Consider the following 12,290-nt stretch of genomic DNA (forward strand, 5'->3'; position numbering starts at 1 on the left):
AGCAAAACTAGCAAGAGAAGAGAGAGCAATCAAACATTTTTGTGGAAAGATAAATGACAATATTAATTGGTTAGTGATGTTTCTCAAACAAGATTTGTTCCAATTAAAGTTAAGCAGACATTAATACCATTTAACAAAGCAATTAATGAAGCAATAAAAAAATTAAATATTTTTTTACTGTTACAAAATCTTGTAAAATTAAGCGAAACCTCTTAATTCCTTCAAAATCACAGTATTATTATTATATTGATTCTAATACAAAAAGTTTTCTAAGGACAAGTAGATCTAGTGAGAACTAGATGATCCAAAAAGGAGCTAAAAAAAACACTTTTTTTCTGTTGAGAAAACGAACTGCAATGCTTATGTACCCACAATTTCGCTGAAATATTTCCCTTGTTTGCAAATATGAGGTAAATGATACTACATTCATAATATGGTACATATGCTACAAAAACAGTCCTTTAATAGTTAGTGCTTCTACTATTACTATTTTTGAAAGAATATTAAAAAAAATCCTGTGCATCCCTGTTATATACACGGTCTTTTAAAAATGTATTATAAGTAAATACGAAGAAATTTTATTTTCCCCTTCTTTGCTACAAGGCTTCTGAGAAATTGTAAATGATTCGAAACCTTATTCCATGTTCTTCAAAATCGTACCTTAATTTTATGACATGAAGCCGCCACGGCCTCCAGGTCGGATATTTCCTTGTATATGCGTCTCTCTTTTTTTTTCGTTGAAAATCTTCACTTTTGCGACATGTAGCCTTTTTTCCTGAATGAACCATCAAGTTTAGCCTGTTGTTCCAGATTTTCTGCTGTTCCAGCCCTTCCCTGCACATCAATTGCCTCATAGCTGTAGGGTGGTGGGCTTACTGTTGGATTAAATTGTCCCTGAATGCTGTGACCACCTTCAGTTAATTGGCGACTTGCATAGGTGGACTGTTGACGAGATGAGAAAGGTTCAAATACACGCGTGGATGGCCCTGCAGTGTCGTCTCCGTACGGGTATGGAGACGCCGGTATCGGGGTAGGGCAGTATGGATATCCTGCCTGCCATGCGTAGGTCCCAGTATTGTATCCCGATTGGGCGTGACGTGGCATCAAGAGGTTTTCTGCATTCTGCATGGCATAGGCCTGCCCAGGATAGGGAGGTGGTGGTCGTGTAAAGGGACCCGGACTTGATAGCATTGCCGGACGGTACATGTCTTTGCCCTGGAACGCAGGATTACGTTGGTACAATGGCACAATGCCAGACATTGATGGAGTAGCCACTCTGTTAGATCTCAGTTTTGTGCAATAGCTACAGGAACAACCATGGATGGGTGCCATAGTGATCGAATGAGTGGGCCAATCGCCCTTCGGAGCATCGTTGGAGCCTCCAGAAACCGCATTAAAGGCACGTTTGGGTGTATACGAACGCCTGCTAGCATTGCCTCTAGGGCGCCTGCTTTTTGGAGTCTCCGATTTGACTCTTGGAGGAGTCATTGCTGCTGCTTCCCCAGAGTGCACGTAGCGGGAACTGCAAGGCGTGGCCGACGACTGCAGTCCAAAACCAAACACAGGTCCTTCAGGGTCAGCTGATGGACCGGCATAGCTTTCAGAGAAACCTTGCTTATGTGCACGTGCCGGGCTTTCCGTCGGTCTCTGGTGCTCAGGACGAACTGAAGTTCGTCCGCTGACAGTGGAAGTGCCGCCCGAAACTTGTATATCTAATGTGGATGAACCGTCTGTAGCAGTCACACACGTAACACTGCGAACAGGCTTAACTGAAATGAAAGAGAGAGGAAATTTTAATTGAAAAGTCGTAACCGGAGGCCAAATTTTGCCCTGAATACCTTACACACAGAAAAACAAATGCATCATTTGGGACAAAAAATGCACACAGTCTGATCTCATATCAAATGTTTAAGTGTATCATCGAGAATGATGTAGGAAGGTTCATAAAAAAACGCACCAACTGATGCATTAAAGTGCATCTCGACAGAAAGAAATACTTGCATCATATGATGCACTTTGGTGTTACCTTTACGATATACAAAAATGCATTGAACTGTAAACCTGATTTATGGCAGAGGACATAAAACATACTTTAGTGCATCAGTTGATGCCTTTTGGTGCATCAATAGATATGATGCATTTAGTATTCTATGTGTATTTTGTTCCCATCATCAGTTTCGTAATGGTTCAGTACAGAAGTACGTTTCACGTTTTCACAATCACCTAATGGGTCGGTCATTACTTCAGCTAGGATTTGTATGTAATTACATATTCTATTCCCTTCTATATACATATCTTGAACACGAAAATGTCAACGAATTATGTAACTGACATCATTTTGCATGAGTTTTATGTTACATATTTGCCAGAATATTACATATTTTACATATTTACTAATTTACTTTACATAAAACAACATACTTCGGCAATTTTTTCCTATCTTGATCCTTTTTCCTACATTTTCGATCTCTGAAACATGATGAAGAAAATTTTTATCTCATGTGATGTCATATTTTCTAATCAATGAAATGTATATTGGTTACTGTCACCTAAAATTGACTGCCAAGTCGAAAGACAGACTGAAGAAAAAAAACAAAAAAAACAACCTGGAACTGTTATTTATCGAGAGATGCTGGAGTATCTCTCCCCTCACCTTTCTGGTTACATATTTTTGTTTCGCTTTTAGGTTTAGGCAAATCACCTTGAAACTTGGCATCGGTGGACAATAAAGCTACTTTCTTGTACGTAGCGAGTTACCCAATATGTTCCCTTGTACAAGAAGGTACAAAAGTAGCTAAGTATTTTGATTGGATTGTTCTTTCTGTAGACGCTTTTTTTTACAATTTGTTTCGAAAGTTACGAAGAAACCTCGTACATATTTACATATTCTACAATAATTTGCGATGTGAAAAGTAAGTAATAGTTGATAGAATTGGTTTCTTAAATATGTGCACGTTACTGTTCTTTTTTGCGTTTATAAATTTGACACACATTTTAATTTAAACAACTTATTTCTTTAAAATTACGTTGAAAATGTTCAAATAAAAAAATATCTAGCAGAATTCTTGAAATTGCTTGCATACTCGATTATTATTAATAATACATATTCTATGATACTACATATTTAGCTTTTGATAATACATATTTAGGCACACATTTTATCAATTATTGTTACATATTTGTGTACATATTTTGTAATTTGATATTACATAAAAATCCGAGCTCTAGTCATTACACATCGAGCATCGGACCATCTGCTACTACCCTCTCTTATTTCGACCAAATTTGCAGCATTTGTTCTCACACATCCCCTGAGCGTGCGAGGAAAACTAAAATTTGTAAATTTTGAACAGATTTTTCAAAAAGGATTCTGTTATCCATTTTGTACATTATTTAAACATTTCGTAGCTTTATTCATCATGAGTTAATTGGCAGAGTTTGGTCAATGCAATTTTTCTTTTACGGTAAACATTAACTTTAGAAAACATTATTGAGTAAACGACAACTGTACAGCTGTCCCCTGTGGGTCAGTTCTTTTGAAACAAAAAATAGGGCTAAAAGATAGCATTATGTTTTTAAAATGTTAAAATATTTTTAAAAAAAGGTAAAGTTGTCCGTGCGCTTTGCATCGTGCCATGGAGGCACGTATAGAGAGGATGTGGAGGTAGGACCCTACACATTCTCGATCTCGGCCATTTGTTTTTGTTGGTGATGTGATCAGCACCTCGCTCCGGACGCTTTTACCCCCACCCCCGATTTCCATAAAGATATCCATCTATTTGAGGCTGAGGAAACCACAGAGTCGCTGTGTGCTGCGACAAGGCCGAAAAATTTCCGACCTTCGATCACCCAACCCGAGAACAGAACCCAGGTCTCCCGCATGGCAGTCAGACGCCCTATCGGTTTTTTTTACATGTAAAAAAGAAAACCTCTAAGTGGCAATTTCCCCTGTCATCCTTGTTCTCTGTTTTCTTACATCAGTTTTACTCAATCCTCTATTTTTCTCACCAAACCAAAATATCCACATCTTACCCGGGAATCGAATCCGAGACACCTGACATTGTAACGCCCTTTGTTAACCACAGTGTCGCGGAGCTAGACAAGGGGATCGAACCTGAATCTCCCGCGTGGCAGCCAGACGTCCTACCGACTAGACCACCGCTGCTTCAATTATGTGATAATACTTTGGCAGTAAATATTTGAGCGATCTAAATTAATTTTTCAATGGTCGCTAAAATACAAACGAAGCTGATATTTTCATATCTTTATAAATGCTTTCACTCATAACAAAAAAGGTTTTGTTTGAAATTTTACATTACTAAAACAAAAAGTAGTGGTTGTCCACTACGCATTGAGGACAATGAGGGTCGAAAATCTTATAGCACAAAGCGAAATTTTCCACCAAAAATTGACACAAATGTAATATCAAATGTGTTTCGTGATTGTTACTGGTTGAACATCTTATCAATGATAAGGAGCAAACACACCTAGAATTAGTGATAATCAATGATGAGAGTACATTCCATAACTAGGAAACAAGTGTTTTACATGGATTCTCAGGAGACCTGATACCAAATACTGCAAATTTTGTCAGAATTGATTCTAACCACTGCGTAATGTACCTCCACCGGGTATCGATCCCTGGATCCCTTGAATACAAGGCGACGGTGTTAGGCAATGGACAAGAATTTCACGAAGAACTTCAAGATGTGCTTCATTTCAACGTAACTTTAAACATTATGATTACAATTATGTACCAAGCAAAGAGCAATCGCAAATAAAGTTATTGGTATCATCTTTCAAATGAGTTTTGACTTACCATGGTAAGTAACATGGCGTATGGTTGAATCTTCAGATGGGGTGCTGCTGGAGAAAGTTACCGTTCGTTGTTTGGTTCTTCCGCCTTCATTCTTCTTGCCCTAAAATTAAAAAAAAGAAACGTGTTATATTTCTCTATTTCATAAAGTCTACTCAAAGAAGATCATGCAACGAAGTCTCGCAGCAAAGCTTAATTAAACACATACGCATGCACCCCTTCCCTGCCTCCAAACACAATTAATGTTAATTCAGCATTACAATATACACCCCACCAAAAGATGCGTGGAAATAAAATCGTCCATTGTTATTTTTTCATTCATCAAGATGGAATTAATTTGAAGCTGGTGCAGAGATTTCCTTGAGATTCTTTGATGTCTTGGTTCCAAATCTTTTAAACTCACATAGTAATGATGAAAATTTTGATTGATTGATTTCGTTTATCTTACTTTACTTTTACTTTCGGCTAATCCCGACGATAAGGATGAGGAATGATATGATGAAATTGATCTAGGGGCAAACCAAAAAACTCTCATGCACAGGCTGGATGAAAAACTTGAATAGGCATATCTTTATATCCTTACCAAAACAAAATTACACTTCTGTATGATTCTATGTAGTTACCCATGAACGTTAGTATTTCTTAATTCGAACCTTGAGAATTGGAAACGAAAGTGAAATTTTCAACATTTAACCAAAATTCATCCCCCCTCACACACAGATGTATAAGATTGACTACCAATTATGGGGTCTACATATTTGTAAATTAAGGAATATTTCTCGAAATTAGACATTCTCACTTCTTTACTTTGTCAACCTTTCCATTCCTTTAAGTATTTCACCGTTACTAAAATCACTAGTTCTGTATTAACTAGGTCAATCAGACCGGAATGTGTAAAGGTTAAGACTGAGAATTTTCCCACATAGGATGCAATTACTACTTAAACTTGTTTACAAAAAAATACTGAATAGTACTTTGGTGATCCTTAATTGTCATTCTACTTCAGGTTCACAATTAAGTTTATTCCCTTTTTAAAAAAATTAAATCTCAGGTCAAATTCAAATTTTAGGATTCCGGAATGCACGTTTGTACACACGGGCCGAGCTGCTTTTTCGCTGCCCTAACATTATTGACAATTGTCATGAGTACAAAAACCATATATTTTCTTTGTTAGTTTACGTTCCGCTTTCATTTTTATTCAGGTTTGATTTGTTTGTAAAGTTTTAAACGTTATATTAATATCAGTATTAAAATTATTACGATGTAATGGAAAATATAATTATAATACCATTCTAGAATCTCTCTCAATCTCCCTCCTTTCACACTACATTTCTTCGCCCCTATTACTATCTCAAAATTTTTCTCTCTATAAAGTACTCTTTCACATCTGTTTCTCTCCATCTCTAAATCCATCTCTCTCTCACACACACAGACAAATAAATGGAGATGAAAGGGAGAGAGAAACAAGCAGACAGACAGACAGATATGTAGAGATTGATAATGCGGAGAGAAATAGAGAAGGAGATGGAGAGAGGTTTTTCAGATTTTAAGCCACAAAACGAAATTTCAAGGATTATTCTTTCCAAATGAAAACGAAGGTACACAGAAAGAGAAACAGAGGGAGATAGGAAGAGGGAGTGGAGTGTAATAGAACAACAGAGAGAAAGAGAGAGAGTAAGAGTAAGTTAGAAACAAGCAGGGACAGAGAAGGACGAAACAAAACAATGAATAAGACACAAAAAAGTTGATACAGAAATAAATATATAAGATAAGAGATATTAATATTAGATAAACAGGAGAGGGAGAAGGAAATAGGAACTAAAGGATATAAAAGAATGAGATTGAGAGTCAGAAAACGAGAGAGTGTGAGAGAGAATTAGAGAAGGAGGAAGGAAAATGTATTGTAAGGATGCAGTAAGAGACAGAGAGAAAATAAAGTGAGAGCACGAGAGTGAACATGGATGGAGTAAACAGAGACCGGGTGATAAAATTGAGTTACAGTGAGGGAGAGAAACTACTATCGGATTAAATATTGATACTCGAGTTTTGAACTCGAAATTGAATTTAACCAGTAGATCTACATAGAAACGAGTTACATCAAAATTTAGTTTTTTTATTTATTTATGGTAACCAATTTTTTTTCGAGTATATGCCTTCTATTTGATATCGTCGTGAGAACAAAAAAGTACTGTTTTTTTAGTTTTGTAAACTATTGCTCTCTTTGAAATTCTATCAATAAATAAAACGGGCGGTCCGAACGTGATGAAATTTCAATACTGTGCAGATAGAAAGGTGTTATATACACAATTCTTAATTTTCTGATTTTATATTTTTATATTTTATATTTTTCAATTTTGTGAAACAACTTTTTTTTAGTATTGGGTAGTCCTACGAATACAATATTGGTCTTATTTTGAAGCTCTTTGCATCTGTTTTTAAAATCAATAATCATTGTCAATTCATATTGCGAAACTGATTATATACAGACTTTAATTCAACGGATTTACGTAGAACGTGGCACACAGCGATGTCCGTTGAACAGACACTGCGAGTCATCGCATTCGGTGTCGTCACGTTCAACCACATATTTATCTAGACAGAGTGAAAGACAGATATGCGAGGAAAGATGTACATATACCTAGAGAGTTAAAGTAAGAAATAGAGAAAAACTGCACGAAGAGAGAATGAGAGATAAAGATAGAGAAATCATGATGCGAGACAGAGAGGGAAAAGACTTATACAAAATTGAAACAGAGAAGGAGAAGGTAGAAGAAGAGAAGGAGAAAGAATTGATACATAGAGTAACAATGAGAAGTAATGAAGAGAGCAAGAGAGAAAAGACAGAGATAAAATTAAGGAAACTGGAGAAATATATGAGTGGAACAGACAGAAAGATAGGGAAAAACAATATATAGAAATACATAAAGACAAAGACATAAAGAAAAAGAAAGGCACAGATATAAATAAATGTGTGAGAACGAAAAAACACAAATATATAAATACACAAGACAGAGAAAACGAAGGGAGAATAAAAAGTAAATAAGACGGAAATCAGGAGAGGGAGAGAGACGAAGAGAAATAAGGGAGACAGAGAGGGAAGTAAGAGAAAGAGGATAAATGATATAATGTTGCGAGATAGAGTCGCAGAAGGTGCAAGACAGGGAAAGAGAAAATAATTAATAAAGAATGAGATATAATGAACAGGAGAGAGGGGATATAGACAAAATTGAAGAAACTGCAGGAATATGTGTGCGAGACAGAGAGAGAGAGAAGGAAAAAGAAAAAGAAAGGAATAGAACTATGAAGATATCTGAAAATAAATACGTGGGACAGGGAATACAAAATACGAAGGAAGAGGTAAATATGTCGGAAGTAAGGAGACAGAGAGGAACAAATAAAAGGATAACCAGGTTAGAGATTAAAGTAATGGAAATACAGGGATAGAAAAGAGAGAAAAAGAACGGAACCTATCAGAAGTGTGTGTGTGTGTGAGAGAGAGAGAGACAGAGAGATGGATAGATAGATAGATAGATAGATAGAGAGAGAGAGAGAGAGAGAAAGAGAGAGAGAGAGAGAGACAGACAGAGAAAGGGGGGGAGAGATAGGACGAGAAATAAAGATAGGAAGAGATAGAAAGGAAAAGAGGAAGGCAGAGAAAAAATATTAAAAATAACAATTAATATGGAAGATAAATAATGTGAGGAAGAGAGCTGTTGAATTGTATGTTGTCTTCAGTCCACTTTATGCACATAAAGGTTGATTAAAACTGGACCTACATAACGAAGTGGAATCCATAACACTGTTTCATATAGCCTGATTGGGAACTGAACTCGGGACCACTTGATTACAATGTGACAACGTTACGACTTTTCCCAAACGAGAAAATTTGAGAGACAGAAAGAAAAGGGAGATGAAGCGATGAAAGAAGGGAAACGAAAAGTAAGACAAGTTGGAGGATAGAACAGAAATAATTGATTCATACTGAGAGACGCTACCACTGCGCCATCGGGGAGGCCCAGAGGCAGGAGGAGAAAGGGAACAGGGAGGGGAGAAAGAGAGAAAGGAGAAATAGATATACTGGAGTGAGATAGAGTCTGAGAAAAGGAAGGAAGAGATAGAGAATATAATTTATTCCTATATTCTCTATTTTTCTCTCCTACACACACACACACACACACAAACACATACGCGCACACATATCTCTGTTGCTTATGTTCATTTATCTCTTTCACAATCTCTGCCTCATTTATATTTCATTCATTTTCTTTCCCCAACATGGTCTCCCATTTATCTCTTCCTCTCTCTCTCTCTCTCTCCCTCCATTTACTTTTCCTTTATACTCTGTTTTCTCTGTATCACATATTTATTCTCAAGCATTGTTGTATTTCTATTCCGTTCATTTTCTCCCTTTCTCCCTACCTCAATCACATACTTCTTGATTTTTTCTCTATTCTCCCTCTCTCTCTCTTACTTTCTTCATTACTTCTTAATGTCACTCTCTGCATCAATTAATTTCTTCTTCCTTTTCTCACTTCTTCTCCTACTATAATTAATTTTCTTCATTATCTTTCACCCCTCTTTGCCTTACCTTTTCTTGCTCCATCTCTGTTTCAATAAATGATTTTTCTCTTCCTTTTAATTTTCTCTTAATTTGTCTTATTTTTCATTTCCTTTCTTTCCTCGCTTCTGCTCCTTTCCTTGTGCCTCTCAACTTTCCACTTTCATTTAATTTATTTTCCATATTTACATTTATCTTCAACATTTGCCTTCTTTTCCTGCCTCTTCCCTTTTCTGCCACCTCGTCTAGATCTCACTTCCTTTCATCTTTTCCCCTCTCTATCACCTCCTTTTCCATATGTTCCTTTTTCCTTCTTGCAACCTGGTCTCCATTTTCTCTCCCCCCTCTCTAATTATTTCCGACTAATTTACTTTTCTTCATTGTCTGTTTCTTTATTTCTGAACATTTATGCATTTCCATGAATTTCATTTCCTTCTCTTCCTGTCTCTCTCACTCAGATATCTCTGCAGCTTCCTTAACTTTATTTCTATTCTCCCTCCCTCTCTTTCTCTGTTCATTACATCTCATTGTCACTCTCTACGTAATTACGTTCTGCTTTCTTCCTTTCCTCATATCCGTACCTATCTCTCACCAGTACATCTCCTTTACTTCTTTCTCTTACTCCCTACTCTTACTAACTCAAATATATCACTCAAGTTTCTTTAATTTTAATTATATCCTCCCTATGTCTCTTAGACTGTTTATTACATTGGCTCGTTACATTCTGTATCAATTATCTTCTTTCTCCTTTCCATCCTCCTTCTCTGACTTTCTTACTTTAGTATATCTCTTTTAAATCTTTCTTTTCTTTTGTCTCAGTTTCCTTCTCTTGAAACCTATCTTTGTTTCAATCAATTATTTCTCTTCAACACTACTCTTCTCTGCCTTCCTCTTTCTCTTTCTACGACTGCGTATAACTCTCACTTCTTTATTTCCCATCCTCTCCCTCTGCCTCTCTCACACATTTCCTTCTGCTTTCGTTGTTTCTCGTTTTGCAGCCCCTATCCCATTTATTTATATACTTTTAGTCTCTCACATGGTCTAACTTCTATCCGTTTCTCTCTATCTCTCTCTCTCTCTCTCTCACTCACTCCTTATTTCCGACATATTTACTTTCCTTTCATATTCTCTATTCTTTTCCCCACGTATTTCTTATCGCACATTTCCGTATTTCTACATCTTTCTATTTCTCAATTTTTCGTCTCTCTCTTAGACATATTTCTCCAGTTCCACTTATTTTATCTCTACCCTCTCTCTCTGCTCCACTCCAGTACACCTCATTTTCTTCTTTCTCTCTCTCTCTCTCTTTTCCTTCCCAATCTTTCCCTTTTTGTAATCAATGTCTAATTTATTAATCATCTTTTCCTTTCTCCAATGTCGTCTCTTTTTTACTCCTCCTCTCTTTCTTTCTTTAATTCCGAATTATTACCATTTTCTATATCCTCTGTTTTCTTTGACCCACGTATTTTTCTCTCACATTTCCGTATTTCTAGTTCTTTTTCTTTCTTTCTTTCTCTCATATTTTTCTCCACTTTGTTAAAATTTATCTCTATCCTTCCCTCCCTTTGTTTAATACATATAATTGTCACTCTCTGTATCTATTATTTTCTCTTTCCTTTTCTCTCTACTTCTCCGTCTCTACCTCACTCCATTATACCTATTCTTCTTCTTTCTCTTACTGCGCTCTTTGTCTGAATTTCTTCTCCTCCCTCTCGTTGCATAAATCCACTATATTTCTTCTAGCCTCCAACTTGCCCCCCATTCCTCTTACTTTTTATTTTCCTTCTATCCTCAATTCTTTTTTACGCTTCCTCTTCCTCTCTCTTTATCTCTCTTCAATTCTCTCCTTATCTGATATTTTGCCCATCCCTCTCTTTGTTTTTACCATTTATTTCTCTTGACCACACCTTTTCATACTTTTCAATTCCCTTCTTGTCTCAATTCATTAGTACTCTTCCTCCCCCTATCTCTTTTTCTATCTTACTTCATTTATCTTACATATTTATTTTAATTTTCAGACAACGAGAGAATTCAAGAGATATAATAAGATATAGTGAAGTGCGATAGAGTCCAATAAGGAGAAAGGAAGGGATAGAGAAAATTATTAATAGGGAGAGACAATGAGATAAACTTAACAGTATAAGAAAAAGAGGGTATAGAGATATTTAAAAAGAACGGAAAAATATGTGAGTGAGTCAGACAGAAAAATAAAAAAAGAAATTAAAAGAAATAAAGAAATGTGAGAGAAAAATACGTGGAACTGAAAATTCAAAGTGTGAATAAAGAGTAAATAAGTCGGAAATGAAGATAGGGAGAGAGAAAGGGTGGTGGAGGACATAAAAGGGAGACCAGGCTGGACAAGTGAAAGGATTGATAGACATGGATTACAGAAATAAATGAACAGAACTAAAATAAAGCGTGTGTGAGAGAGATTAAGAGAGAGGACTCTCTTAAAGCGAAATAAGGAATTGAGGATAGAAGGGAAAATCAAAAGTAAGAGGAAGGGGGGGCAAGTTGGAGGATAGAAGAACTATCGTGGATTTATGCAACGAGGGGGAGGGGAAGAAATTCAGACAAAGATCGCAGTAAGCGAAAGAAGAAGAATAGGTATAATGGAGTGAGGTAGAGACGGAGAAGTAAGGAGAAAAGGAAAGAGAAAATAATAGATACAGAGAGTGAAAATCGATGTAATGGGCAGAGTAAGGGAGAGGGTGTATAGAGATAAAATAAATTAAATTGGAGTAATATGTGAGTGTGACAGTCAGAGAGATAAAAAAATAGAAAGTAATAGAAATACAGAAATGTGAGAGACAAATACGTAGAACTGAAAATTCAAAGGGTGAAGGAAGAGTACATAAGTCTGAAATAAGGAGAGGGGATGAAAAGGAACAAAAGGGAGATAAGGTTGGAGAAAGG

The 12,290-nt window shown here is 36.3% G+C and overlaps 1 protein-coding gene across 1 annotated transcript in view; it reads right to left on the reverse strand.

The window, feature by feature from the left end:
- Nucleotides 1–747: 747 nt before the first annotated feature.
- LOC145982115 (uncharacterized) overlaps nt 748–12,290 on the reverse strand; it is a 169,619-nt gene continuing 158,076 nt past the window's right edge. The window contains exons 6-7 of the mRNA XM_083115684.1: nt 4,820–4,919; nt 748–1,769 (exon numbers count right to left, since the gene is read on the reverse strand). Of these exons, the coding sequence (XP_082971810.1) occupies nt 748–1,769; nt 4,820–4,919 (1,122 nt within the window). The remainder of the gene's footprint in view (nt 1,770–4,819; nt 4,920–12,290) is intronic.

Source organism: Lepisma saccharinum, chromosome 2 (genome assembly GCF_977018435.1).
Source record: "Lepisma saccharinum chromosome 2, izLepSacc3.1, whole genome shotgun sequence".
NCBI lineage: Eukaryota > Metazoa > Arthropoda > Insecta > Zygentoma > Lepismatidae > Lepisma > Lepisma saccharinum.